The following is a 13,976-nucleotide window of genomic DNA, read 5'->3' as shown; positions in this document are numbered from 1 at the left end:
CTGAGCACGAACAAGATACAGGTGGCTTACTAAGCTTGGGCCTTACCTCATAAGAAGGGGCGATTAATCCGCGCGGCTTGCGCTGCGTACGGGAGACGCGAACGAAGACTGAGACTTAGAACATACTTGCCCTTGGCCCCTGTGGCTCTGAGCCAAAGGCACTCGAGGTTTTGCAACCTGCCCTCGGTGGCAGGTTGTGAAGAAGGTGCGAACACCGTCTTGGCACGCGCGCAACCGACTACACTACTTCCTGCCAACGCATTTGTAGTTCTCCTTGTCTACGACGATGGAGAGTGTTTGAAGAAAGGCGTTGCATCAGATGGATGCCTCCCAAATGTCCTCCAGTGTCTCCAGCATTTAAGATTCTATTGTGTACTTAACATCTTAACCACACATCAGTGACACAAGCAGCAATACCGCGCTAAAGGCATTCGCCTCACCGCAGTTTATGCCATCAAAGTTCTCCCTGAAATTTATTTTAACTAGAAATTTCTGAAAAGCACCCTTACTTAACAGATTTATAATACTGTCTTTTCACAGGCATTCCAGAGTGCCGTGTTGCCCGACGACTGGAAGGTGGGAAAGGTTGTTCCAGTGAATAATCTGGCGACGTCCATAGCCCCCATAACTACAGACCAAGCTCATTAACGTCAATTCCATGCAAGCTGCTTGAACACATAATATATTTTAGCCTTATGTCTCATCTTGAATCTAACTGCTTCTTTACACCTAATCTGCACTGTTTTCGCAAACACCATTCTTGCGAAACTCAAGTGCTCGCTTTTACCAACGATTTGATTTCCATTCTGGATTCTTCATCATTCGCGGTTTGCGTTTTTATTGATTCTGCGAAGGCATTTGATAATGTGTCACATCAACTGCTACTTTTTAAGCTTATCAATCTAAATATTGACACCAACCTTAAGAAATCGATTGAGTGTTTTTTGCAGGACCGTACCCAGTACGTTACAATTAATTACTCTGATTCACTGTATGTCCTGTAACACCCGGGGTTCGTCAATGTTCCGTGCTAGCTCCTCTGCTTTTCCTAGTTTATATTAACAACCTCTCTGATTGCAATGACTCACATATTAGACTTTATGCGGATGATTGTGTAAAATATAGACAAATATCTAACCCTTCCGATACACTCACTCTTCAATCTGATCTTGACAGCGTCTCTACTTGCTGCCACACCTGATCTATGAAACTAAATGTTGATAAGTGCAAATCAATGAGAATAACGCGTACGCTTAACCAGTCTTCAAGCACGTGTTTGCTTAACAACTCCCCTTTAACTTCTGTCTCTGGTTATGTATATCTTGGCGTATATATTTCCGACAACCAATCATAGGAAATGCTCATTGAAAATATTTCTAATAATGCTAACCGAACACTTGATCATCTTCGCCGTAATTTTTCCGTCGAACCTATGTTCCTAAAACTACTTGTATATAAGTCTCTTGTCCACCCCCCCCCCCCCCCCCCCCCCGAAACTAAAGTATGACTGTTCTGTCTGGGATCCCCACACAAAACCACTCAAACAAGCCCTCGAATCCACCGAGAACTTATTTGCTCGTTTTATACTTTCTAAATACTGACGTTCGGCCAGTGTAACGCCTACGAAAGACACATTGAATCTTCCTGATCTTTCCTAACGCCGCCGTAATTCTCGTTAATGTCTTTTTTCAGAAAATATATTTCACCAATAAATACCTAAAACAATTTCCTTTTTTTATCCCTACTTATTTTTCGCATGAAACACCGTTTCAAAGTTGGCGTTCCAAGCTGCAGGACTCATCTTTTTTCCTATTCCTTTGTTCCAAGAACTGGCGGGAACAGGAACCACCTTCCCGCCTCCGTCGTGTCCATCACTGCACCTGACACATTCAAATCTGCTCTGTATAATCATCTTAATTCATCTGCTTATTACACATGTATTTTTGTTAGTCAGCCACTCCATTTTGTAGCACCTATCGTCCTTGAGAGTAAATAATGAAGTAAATGAAATGAAACCGTCATGGTCAGCAGCCGCAAACGCTGACATTAGAGACGGGACTACCCCGTTGCGTAGGTGCTGTGGAGCAGAAATTCGTGGTGGGAGTGATAAAGCATGATCTTGAGATGCGTAGTGGTTATTAAATATACAGTTCAGATCGTTAGGGTGGTTTTACAAACACTTCCGTTCAGAATATTCTGGTGATATCGATAAAAATACCAGCCACCATTTTCGTCTGGTAGCAACTCAGCCGATGACAGCGCCGCTTCAGCATAGAGTTTGTCTGCCAAAACCTTTCAAAAAAATATAAGAAATTATTAAAAATCAGGGTTGAACCGTGTGAGAAGCGGTAAAGAGCTCGAAAATATATGACTTCTGGTGTGCCTTGCAGCTTTAATAACCCTCCGTACCGTATTCAGTACTAATAACAGAGTTAGATATCTGTTCCGTGCAGCCACATTGAGTGTTGCAAAGCTTGAATGCAGTATGGTGCTATCGTGTACTCCGATGTGACGTTTTTTTCCCGATGTAGAGTATATATTTCTGCCACAACGACGATTTCTACCCTCATAACACACACACAAGGATAAGTTGCTCTGAAATGCAGCCACTTTGCTGACGAAAACGCAAATGAAACTCTCGAAACCCCGTCCGCATTCAAATAACCTGAGTGAAAAGCAATGCAATATCGTCGAGAAACGCAAGCAGTACCGCCGAAAAACACAAACACAGCGAAAGAACGACATAGGACAAGCGCCCACTCCATCTAGTAGGCACCTTTCCTTGTTCTCTTCTGAACCATTTTCTACGATGCGCCTATTCAGAGCCAGGAATTCATGTGCCTCAACCTTTGACTTATGACTAAACTTAGCACCCTTGTTCAAGATATGTCTTATCTCGTTGGGAAGCTCAGCTTCACCGACAACCGTGAACCCCGAACCAGGTGGCCTCCTGCTCCACTTCAAATGAGCAGACTGCAGCAAATTGTTAAGTGTGTGAGCCCACCAATACTCGGTCATTTCTCCTGTGCGGCGGCGAATCGCACGGTGCTTAACTCTGCCAGCCATCCGCGGCCCATGTTGTAACAGCGAGCATGCACATGGTCTTCATATCTTCCTGGTTCTCGCCACAGCTCAGATTTCAGCAGTGTGCAAATAGGCTTCAGAAGTCTTATTGGCGGTCGCAAGCAGCCGAAGACTGCACTCACGTCGTCCGGAACAAGACCATTGCGAAGGCAAAACGAAATATATCTTGCACGGCATGTTGACGCCACGATTAGGGAAACACAGGTGTCAAGAAGAAAAGATGACAAGTTGTCACATACAAAATGGAGCTAAGTGTTTGACGTATAGTTTAGAACTTCTATTTAGGCTAAATGGTTCATTGTATTCGAGAAAGGAAAAACAGTAGCGCCGAAAAACACACACACAGCAGAAGAACGACGTAGGACAAGCGCTAACCCCACCCAGTATGCACATCTTGTTCTCTTGTGAAGCCTTTCCTGTGATGACTCTATTCAGAGACAGGAACTCATGGGCCTCAGCCCTTGGCTCATGACTAAACTTAGGACCCTTGTTCAAGACATGTCTTATCTCGTTGGGAAGCTCAGCTTCGCCGACAACCATCAACCTCGAACCAGGTGGCTGCCTGTTCCGCTTCAGATCAGTTGACTTCAGCAAATGGTTTAGTGCGTGAGCCCACCAAAACTCTATACGTCACCTAAGCTATACGTCAAATACTCAGGGCCCTTTTGTATGTGACAACTTGTCATCTTGTTCTCTTCTTCACAGGGATCACCGCGCGGTGGATACGCTTTATTTTTTCGAGCAATAGTGTTCTCTTATTGACGATTCGAAAAACGTAAGGCACGCTAGAAATGGATATTCGGAAATACTAACCGCTTCACAATTTGTTTATGGAAATGAAGTTCACAAACGACCTTTTCAGGTACACTATACTGATGGCAGATTATCAAGAGAAAAACTGATGGCAGTTTCATCTGCACGCGCAAAAACTGGAGGGACGCTTAAATACTTCTTAAGAGTATGACGCGATTCCCTATGGTCGTTTGGGAATCCCTTGGCGTACTCTTTCGCCGACATCAACAAACTAGAAGTTGACACCACATACTGCTTTATTACACATCATATTTCATATTTCTGATGATAATTATTTCCCTAGTAAAGTAAGCGTTCCTGTAATGTAATTCGCCTACTGGGCGATGTGAAGTGCTCTTATAAGGCGTCCATTTATCTAACTGAACGAATGTTTGTCTGTGGTGTAGAGGCTGCGTGCCAGGCTCCCGACCCAAAATAGAACGGATCGCTTACGCTTGACCATCTTCTTTTCTTTTCAGTGAACATGCGTTTCCACATCACTACCGTAGCCGCCAATTAGAATTTTCTAATCAGAGCTATGCCGACGCCGTCTTTTGCACCGAACGGGACCTTTAACTCTAGCGCGTTCAATCTAAACGCTATTTGCTTACTGTGGAATCCCTTTTCTCGCCTCTGCTCAAATATACTGTAACCTTCTGGTAAAGGCTCGTACTCATGTGAACGCCCCTTGCGCTTGGTATAGGAAAGGAAAAACTTGGAGGACGGTTTTCAACGTTCCACAAAGCCACTGGTGATCGATTATTTTCACAGCGGCTCTCAGATGGGCTTGGAACATCCTATTCAGCGCTCCGCGGTAAGTTAACTTTCCTGGGGCAGTAGGCTGCACCTTTTCAATTGCTGTGCTTTCTTTCTTGCTGCAGCCCAAGCGTTCTTATTTTACTTGTGTCTGATTTAAACTATCCGAGTACCGTACCTACAGCGCTTCATCACTGACCACAACACGACACCGATAGCGCTAACTCAAGCTTCCATCCAATGTTCGCCGTTGTATTCGTGCAATGGCGGCAAGGCAAAGGGTCGATCATTCGTGCTAGATCATTTATTGGTCGACCATTCATGCGTGGTTCAACGCTGTATAGTCACTTCGGCCGCAATTCCCACACGGACCTACATCGCGTGGGGGTGAAGCTGCAGCATATCCGCAGCAAAACAGTGCTCTACAGGTCTTACCTCCTTCTCGATCACGCCACTCTGCTTGAAATTGTTCTCCGCACCAAGGTACGCGTCCTGCAGTTAAGCATGAGCGCATTGTAGTGCTAGGCTTTGAGCAGCGCCACCGCTATCCGATCAGCGGCCATAGGGCATTTCACTCGAGTCAAGCCGAAACAGGGCACGTGACTACATAGCCTCCACCTCGGCCAACCTGGATAGTATTCTTAATTGCCAAGATGTGCCAGTTGGAAAGGCACAGCGCTGAGAGCCACGTCGAGGTCACCTACTAGGCATTAAATATTCTGCAAATTTGTCTTTTCCGTACATCATCCGTTTGTGCTGTCCTATTTCTCGCTTCAGTGGAATTTCAATGCATTGTGTAATGTCTGCACTTATAAAACCACGTGGGCCATTATCGCCAGTCAGCTACTTCCAAACAGAAATTCATCTTCTTCGATCGTGACCGGTCCAAAATTTAAAGCTGATCGGTATGCCCAACTCTGAGTTCGCTCATTAGTAGAGCTTAGCTTGGAATGCACTCCAAACTCCTGGCCACTGCTTACCGCCTGCATGTCAAATTCTGACACAGGTACAAAATATGGGCAAAAGGCAGATGTTCTTCCTAAGTAACTTGTCGATTACTAGTTACAGACTGAGGCCATAAGCGCTGAGGGGAGGAAGGTTGAAATTGGCACTCACCCACTCCGGTATGGCTGCCCTGACGACGACCAGAGTTTCGTCGATCACTTTCTTTCGACTCTCCAGCTCGCTGAGCAATTGCTGGTCACTTGTCTGAACAAATCAAAAGACGAATGTCACGTGGCGGTAAAAACATTCAGGGAAACAAGCAAGCAAAGCAGACGAGGATGGTGGATAACTCAGACTTATGACTTATGAGTTCAAGAAATTTCTAAAGAACTTAATGCAGATATAAAGAAGTCCAAGCTAAAATATTATGAAACCATGTTTCCGGGAATAAAAGAAATCCTGCAAAAATGTGGTACAAAGTTAACACCTTCGCAGGCAGAGGCCATAACTCCTTACAAGGGTAGCAAACGCTGCTAAACAACGCGGTCGTTAGTGAGAAAGATTTAACAGATAAAATCACTCAGTACTTTATCAATACGGCAATGCGCCTCCAATACCCAGCCAACAATATAAGCCTCCTATGCTCACAACCTTAAGGCTGTTACATAAGTTGAAATCCGCAAACTCATAAAACATTGAAAGCCAGATGTGGCAAGCGGTTATGAGGACATCCAGATCTCAACTGTGGACTACGTGTCATCTGAAATTAGTTCAATATTGTCCCATTGAATCAATGTATCTTGTCAACCAGCACCTGTCCTGACCTGCCTAAATAGCTGAAGTGATACCTGTAGACAAAGAAGGAACGCGAAATGATTTCGTAAATTACAGGCCAATTTTCTGTTTGAGCGCTTTTTCCAAGGTATAAAAATAGTGTAAATAATCCTTTCATTAAGTTCGAGGTTAAAAATTAACATAATCTCACCATTTCAACTTCGGTATCAAACAAGACACCTGAAGAAGCCCCATTGAAAGTAAAATCATTAATTATAACAACTTTTGAAGAAAAATTGTGTACTCTGGTAATTTTTATTAATTTACGGAAGGCCTTTGATTACGTTAACCACGAAATTTTGCTTTATAAACTCCACCGGTATGGAATTCGAGGTTTGCATCAGACCTTATCAGAAGCTATTTGTCTTTATGAAACCAGTTCGTAAACCTGAATGGAGACCACTCAGAAAACCTAGATTTGGAACATGGCGTACCTTAAGGCTCCATAATAAGTCCCACACTCTTTTTGCTATACACCTGATATAAATGTATTTGCTGATGACAGCAGTTTACTTTTTGCACGTAATTATGTGGAGGATGTGGAAAAGGCGGCAAATTTTTACCTATCTCACTGGTCTAATTGGCTCCAGGAAAAATGTTTAGAACCGAACACGCACAAAAGAAAGTTTATACTTTTAAGACCGGTTAACACAGTACCTAAAGAACGCACCACAATTAAAATCCGCATGGAATAGATCACGCAGGCTTCAACACAGAATTTCCATGTGTGTGCTTCAGGGAAGATTTAACTTGGACTTCATATACTAATCATCTTGCAACTGATATTTCCAGTTCTGTGGGTTGTATGAGTCGTATAGCTCAACTTATTCTTATTTAGCTGAAGAAAAACTTTATATTACACATTATTTTTCTCACGACTACTTTATGCAATATTAATGTTGTGCACTACGACTGAAGTAAACTACGATGGGTTGCTTGTGCTGCAGAAATGCATTTTACGTAAATATTAGAGCTATAAAGGAAGAATAAGTGACAAGACAACACTGCCACTCTACTTAAGATGTGGGCTACTGCCGGTTAACAGGTATATACTTCAAACTGATGTAATTATATTACAGAAAATGCTTTACACTAGACATAGAGATATATCTCCAAAATATAGGTTTCGGACTCATTCACTTAGAACAACACGGGTAACAATTAAATAAGGAAAACAGGACCATGATCACCAGGTAATAAATTTACGTGTTCATAATGACTGCGCATCGATCTAACGTTGTCATTTAAGCCTTTCAAATTGTAGTATAAATCGTTTTTAACGACCACCAAACATATTTTATGTATATAGCGCACTCATCGGAACCTGCTATCAGGCTTCGTATAATTTTGCAGGTTTCTGTCATCCTCTTATTAGCTGCGAACTCCTTCTACATCCAGTTAGATGGTGATCCTTTTTCATAGCAATACGTTGTCGCATACTGTATTAAGTGCTTGTTTCGCCGTATAAGTTGTATTAAATCCTAGCCTGTGCTATGTTTCTGTATGTTCCTTATATATTACGTTTTATGTTGTATGTTAACATGAGTAACCCCTGGCACTTTATTTCAAATTTGTACATGCTGTTGTCACAAAGCTCATGCCTGCCCTGTCCAGCTTTGACCTCTGTTTCCCAGAAACATGTCGCGGAGCGGCGTCGACGACTTTTTCCTCCTCCCCCGCGGGGGAACGGCATTCTCACCATAGAGCAGGAGGGGTCACTCAAAACTACTCCACCCCCCCTCCTAGCATTGTTGTCATACAGGTGGCAAGCGCTTGCACGTGTTGGGAACAGCAGAAGCGGATTGAATGCCCCGGCAATGTTCGCGGCCCCCAATGACTCCTCGTGGGATTAAGGCATTGTGCCGAATTCTTTCGACATTCCTTCATGTGTTCTTTTTTTTCTTTTTGGGAGCTGCATTCCTCTGTGCGTGGCTCCTGAAGAGTCTTTTTTTTCCCTGTGTTGTTTTCTTTTATTCTTTGCCATGGGAAGGGAGCGACGGGAACGCCGCGCGCTGGCAGTTGGTCTTTAGATTTCGGTGCGTGCGGTCGTGAGTGAGGTCAGCCAGGGAAGTGGCCGGCAAGGAGCCTAGGCGGAGATCTAACGCGTAGAGCGCGGCGACGGTGGTCCCGAAGACGCGAGGCCCAAGTTCGCCTGTATCCGCAAGCCCCCATCAGCCCCGCGACGAGCAACCGCAGCCCGACGCTCCCTGCGGCCGGACCTTGCCACTCCGCAGCTAAGCCATCGTTTCTCACCACTGACTTCAACTCTTTTATCTTTGTATTTTTGCTTTCTGTGTTTCTCGTTGTAATCCTTTGTACACTATTTCCGTCTCGTAACATTTTTGTATAGCAATCGCCCTGATGTTTCTTTCTTTGTGTTAATTGTTGTGTTAACGTGTTTAATTGGTGCTTGTGTTATTTTCGTCACGTCAAGGTACGGCGCTACCTTGTCGGGCATATTGTAATACTTGGTTGTTGTTTGCCTAATTAAATTAATTCGCCACGGAACTTGCCTACGCCTCATGCCTCCGGTCAACGACTAATCAGGCGTGGCCTCTATCGCCGGTCAGCAGTCGAACCAACATCACAGCCGCCCACGATATCTTGACAGCTGTCAACTTAGATGGAAGACAAGGCCTTGTCAGGCTTCAGGACTTTTGCCTTGTCTTCACTTTTATTTGAGAGAAAAGAAGTGAACTCAACTGAACGACTTCCTTGGCTGAACTTGCGCCCATAGAGAGAGCGAATTGACTCGGCAGTGGGGGCAATAACAAGCGTTTAGTGACCTCCGGGTAAGAACCCACCGTCGCTCTCGATCGCACAGTATCTAAATCTAACTGGAAACGTTTACATTGCAAGGGCTGTCCAAGGCTCTTGGCCGCGTCAACCGATTCAATCGCGTCAGTAGAGCCAACCACTTCTGCCGAGTTAACGGGTCATCCTGTTTGGGTTGAGGTGTTGAAATGGGCCAGTGCGTATATTATAAATGGAAGCAGCGCTTAACCTAAGCAGCCATGGCACTGATTCTGAGCGACTGTAGTCTTGCTCGGTGCTGTCTTGTTCTGTTTATTACCACTGCTTGCATTTATATCGCATTAATACATCTGGTATCGATGGCGCAAACATCAAGTTGAGGTTGTACCCGCCGTTCTTATTATGAAGATCAAATTTACTTGTCTCTAGCTGAGCCATGTTGTTCAAAACTTCGGGCAAACTACTGATGGAGAACCGGCCTGTTAAAGTGACGCATTGCTTGATATATGTTAGTCGGTTTGAAATCACCACGCCATGAACATTATATATAAGCGTTGTAGAATTTCTGCAAGAAGTAATAATGATAGCATTAAGTGCTTGTACTCATAACGAAACACCTGGCTCACTACGAGAAACATTTAGTGTTTCAAAAGCTCTCCCCTTGGTCTTTTATTCCGTATACTCGTCACCACCCACAGAATGTGCCGTTTGGCGTCTGTCTGCCTGCCGTAAGGCCTGACCATGAGAAATACTAAGGCATTACTGCCTGGTCTCACGCAAGAATCCTAGCTTTTGCTTACCATTGCTTTTCCGACACAAGAATCACCTCGTCGGTGCAAACAAGCCATTCTACTGTTCAAAGAATATGCGTTGGTTGTAAGTGACAAGTTATCTTGAATTTGCACACTAAAGATAAGCTCTAGTGGTTCGCTGCACGGTCTATATAGGGGCAAAATGGCGAAGCAATTTCACGGTTCAGAAGCACACCATTAAAACACACTGCGCTAGAGTTAGATTTAGTAACGAACGGATAAAACCCTCCTGGCTAAGGCGATTTAGAGTAATTATAAAAGAGTATAAGACTCTGCCAAGATAAAAGTTGCAGATATATGTTTTCGGCGTACTTTAAGTACACAACAAAAGGTAAACTGTCCAGAAATATTTTATACTTTTGCTTAAGAAAGCCTGCTGTTGAATGCCATAGGTCTCAAATTTTTTTAGCGGTGCCGCACAGGAGCAACCAAAATAAATTGGACACTGACTTTAGAAAACAAGAAATGTAAGAAGAATATGTTCTGAAAAGGAAGAATGGTGCCAGTCGACGTACTGGCTTACCGAGTCACCCCAAACACCAGGCTGCCTTTTGGAGCGCGCTCTCAAGAAAAAACCATATTCCTACTAGCAATCAGGTGATAACAAAATGCAACTCATATATTCATTCCCTTATACAGCTTTAATTGGTTACGCGAGAGGTTTTGATTCAGTAGGAACGTCAGCAGTAATGGAGGCACAGCGTAAGGTTAATTTAGCAACGGCATATCTAAAGATGCCGAAAGATATTTACAGGTACTGCCTGACACCATTGTTATCTACAGACAAAATGAAAAATTTTCTACGTACCACAATTTCTCCACTGCTGTTCATCGGCACTCGATAGGGGATATTTATATAATATATTCAGGGACTGTACAACTTCCATAGCCCTCTGCAGGGAAACTTACAATCCCGATGAGGAAGGGTGTCAGCAAGGGAGAACCAACTACCACTGTTTGCGTACCGCCTGTTTGCAGGAGATATGTTCCCAGTGCTTTTCATCTGCTTTCGACCAACCGTCTACAGCTGCGCACCATCACTTTCTCGCCTTCCTTCTCTGCTACCACCAAACGGCTATCACCTATCAAATTACGTTTGAGCAATGCATGTTGACAACCCTGGTAAAAATGAGCAGTTTTTGTCAGCTGTATAACAGAGCGCTTACTGTTTTCTTGACGCCATGGGGTTAAGTGGGCTCTGAAAGGTGCTCTAAACGAAGGTGCGGTATGTCTGGGATATTAAAGGACGCTGCCTCACGAATATCTTCTAGCAATAAATTTTTATAGTGTTTTGTAGAAGCAGAGCTGCCTGTAGTCAAAATTGGATTTTCATTGACCTTCGCGCCTTTTCCTCTCCTCTCGTTCTTTTTGCACGCTCACAAGCCAGCGCTCCTCCATCGGCCCTACGCCATCAGCCCCTAATCCGGCTGCCGACTGGCGCGAGAACTACACGGCGGCGGAGCTTCCTTACCCACCGGAGCGACGGGGTTGACTGGCCGCGGCTACACGCTGCCATGACACCTGAGTGACGTTTGAAAAAATCTAGCTGCCATCAAGTAGCCGACATACGTGCGAGCGTGAGACGGAGAAGGGCGGGATTATGAAAAAAGTAGTTACAAAGAGTGCCTGCCAACTTTCGAGCGCTACTGGGGGTTCTCTGCTGCGTGTACAAGTGTATTATTTGGCTCAGATCTCAATGACGACACACTGCAGTGAATGAGCGAGTGTATGTACTTTCCTGACAAATGTCTCTGGTGCAACAAAAAACCCACATCATATCACAGCACATGGGCCTGTCAAAAGATAGACGTGGCCCCAAAATACAAAACTCGAGTGCGGAGCAGTGGGCGACTCTTCTGTCCAGCGACCGCTGTGAAGACCAACTAGGTCTGGTACAGCGAGCTCAACGGGCGGCAGAGGCCAGTGGGGCCCCGGACTGAGCGCAACGACCATTGATAAGAGGTAGACGAGGTCGACAAAGAATACTCCAGAGGATGAAACCAAGGACAGTATATCTCTGAAGGCGTCCCAAAACCGCAGAAAGAAAAAGCACTGCAGTGCAATAAAGTTTTTTCTCCTTCCTCCTCCTCCTGAGGTGTTTCGCGGTCCGTTCAAGGGTCCGCCTGAGCGGAGAACCGCTGGCGTGTCTAGAAAAGCAGGTGGCTCAAATGCCAATGTCGACCCACTCCACACTGGCTCATAAGCAACATGCGTGCCATAGGAGGTATCAACAAAATTAATTCAAATAATTTTAATGCATTTGCACCTGGCCACCGCGGCATTTCGCATGAGCCTTGTGAGAACTCCGGAAGACCAGTCTGGGACTCACAAGCCCCACCAGTGGCTATGTTGAAAGAGCCACATTCTAGGGCAGTGGGGACAAAATGCTTCGGAAAATTGGTTTTTGAGGAAAAGAAAAGCCGCAGTCATTGTCTCATATCTCGATGGACACAAGAACCACGCTGCAAGGGAAGGGATAAAGGCGGCAGTGAAAGAAGAAAGGACGAAAAAGTTGCTGTAGCGCCGGCCTCCGAAATAATTTCGAGCACGTGAGGATCTTTAACTTGCACTGACGTCGCACAGCACACGGGCGCCTTTTGTGTTTCGCCTTCATCGAAACGCGGCCCGCGCGGTCGGGTTCGAACACCTGCCTCGAACGCCACCGCGGAGGTGGTTTCCTGTGGTGTAGTGTAGGGTGATTAGCATCCGGAATCACAGGTAGGCATGTGCGATAAAGCGGTAGTCGAGTACACTAAGGCCCACAACTAGAAGCTTGAATACATCGCTCTCAGCAGTGTCACTAACACCAACGGGCGCCGGGTCACAAACAAGAACAGGGACCAGAAGTAAAACCAGGGCAAGGACAACCCCGATCTGAAGCTCGCACACGAGTTCAGAAGGGGGCACAGACTGCAGTTGGTCATGCAGGAGTGCAATGCCTCGCTGTTTGGCTACGCTGTCGTGCCCAGCGTTAACACGTGTTCCTGGGGTGCACACTGTGGGGCCTTTGCGAAAGAGTTTTGCCCCGCAAGTGCCACCGTGCTCTGCTTTACGGAGGCGTGGATAGAAACGAAGTCGTCGTGTGGAGAGGATGAGTTTCAATGCGTGATCTCTTCCAAGCGTCCCGAGCACACAGCTACCCCCGTCACCATTTGCGTTAAGTTTGGCGTCGAAGTGACAGAGGTGCATCTCGTGCAGTGATGGTCCATCTATAGGTGGGAGGGGGGGGGGCGGTGCGTCTCAGTGACAGAGTTGTGATTGCGTGTATGTACATAGCACCAGACGCGACCGAGACGGCTGCTTCGGACCTCGTTATTAAGGATTTGCAGCTGTGATTTAGAAGGCGTTGGGGTCATGACAGGCATAAATAAGAATATTAAGCAATGCAAGAGGTTCCCCGAAATGCTATAAAAGCATGCGGCTTACATTTGGCAACGCCTTACGTGTGCCATCGCTACGAACAAAAGCAAGCGCATATGCTTAGCATTCAAGAATAAATGCACCATTAGTGGGATGAAGTACTTCAACTGTCCCTTTACGGACCATAAGGCAATGCCGCTGGTGTGAGGAGGAAAAGACGCCGTTCCACAACGCCGACGCCAACGCGAATGTGGAGCAGCGGTTCAGTGTCCCGTATGAGTGTGCAGGGGCTGGCGACGATACTGTGCCTGCCGAGGGTGATTGCGCCGTATAAAAGAGAGCGGACGACAGTGGCGACTACGACTGTGAGATGATGTGCGAAAGATTTGAAGCAGAAAAGTAAGGAAGGGTGTGCTTTGATCATCAGGGACAAGAAGCAAAGGAAGACTTTGAATGAGTGTGCTGAGATATTGTTAGCCATAATGGTTTATCAGATCTTGAAAAAAAGAAGTGTCCACGTCTGCCAACTGGTACGCAAAGAAGACTACTAGGCAGTTGGAGAGACCCAAACAAAAATATCGCTTCATGCCCTTTAGGCGGACCTTAAGGGTGACCTCACTTTTTTTGCTTCCTTCTGTT

The 13,976-nt window shown here is 45.4% G+C and overlaps 1 protein-coding gene and 1 long non-coding RNA gene across 2 annotated transcripts in view; both read right to left on the bottom strand.

Annotated features, from left to right (window-relative positions):
- Positions 1–5,838, bottom strand: part of LOC144097424 (uncharacterized) — a 77,250-nt gene extending 71,412 nt beyond the window's left edge. Inside the window, exons 1-2 of the long non-coding RNA XR_013307014.1 lie at positions 5,749–5,838; positions 5,068–5,124 (exon numbers count right to left, since the gene is read on the bottom strand). This is a non-coding gene — a long non-coding RNA (uncharacterized LOC144097424). The remainder of the gene's footprint in view (positions 1–5,067; positions 5,125–5,748) is intronic.
- A 6,851-nt stretch (positions 5,839–12,689) lies between these two features.
- LOC144098024 (uncharacterized) overlaps positions 12,690–13,976 on the bottom strand; it is a 187,155-nt gene continuing 185,868 nt past the window's right edge. Inside the window, exon 15 of the mRNA XM_077630595.1 lies at positions 12,690–12,887. Within this exon, the coding sequence (XP_077486721.1) occupies positions 12,690–12,887 (198 nt within the window). The remainder of the gene's footprint in view (positions 12,888–13,976) is intronic.

This window comes from Amblyomma americanum, chromosome 7 (genome assembly GCF_052857255.1).
Source record: "Amblyomma americanum isolate KBUSLIRL-KWMA chromosome 7, ASM5285725v1, whole genome shotgun sequence".
NCBI classification, from domain to species: Eukaryota; Metazoa; Arthropoda; class Arachnida; order Ixodida; family Ixodidae; genus Amblyomma; species Amblyomma americanum.
This window is presented reverse-complemented; position numbering and strand designations above follow the sequence as displayed.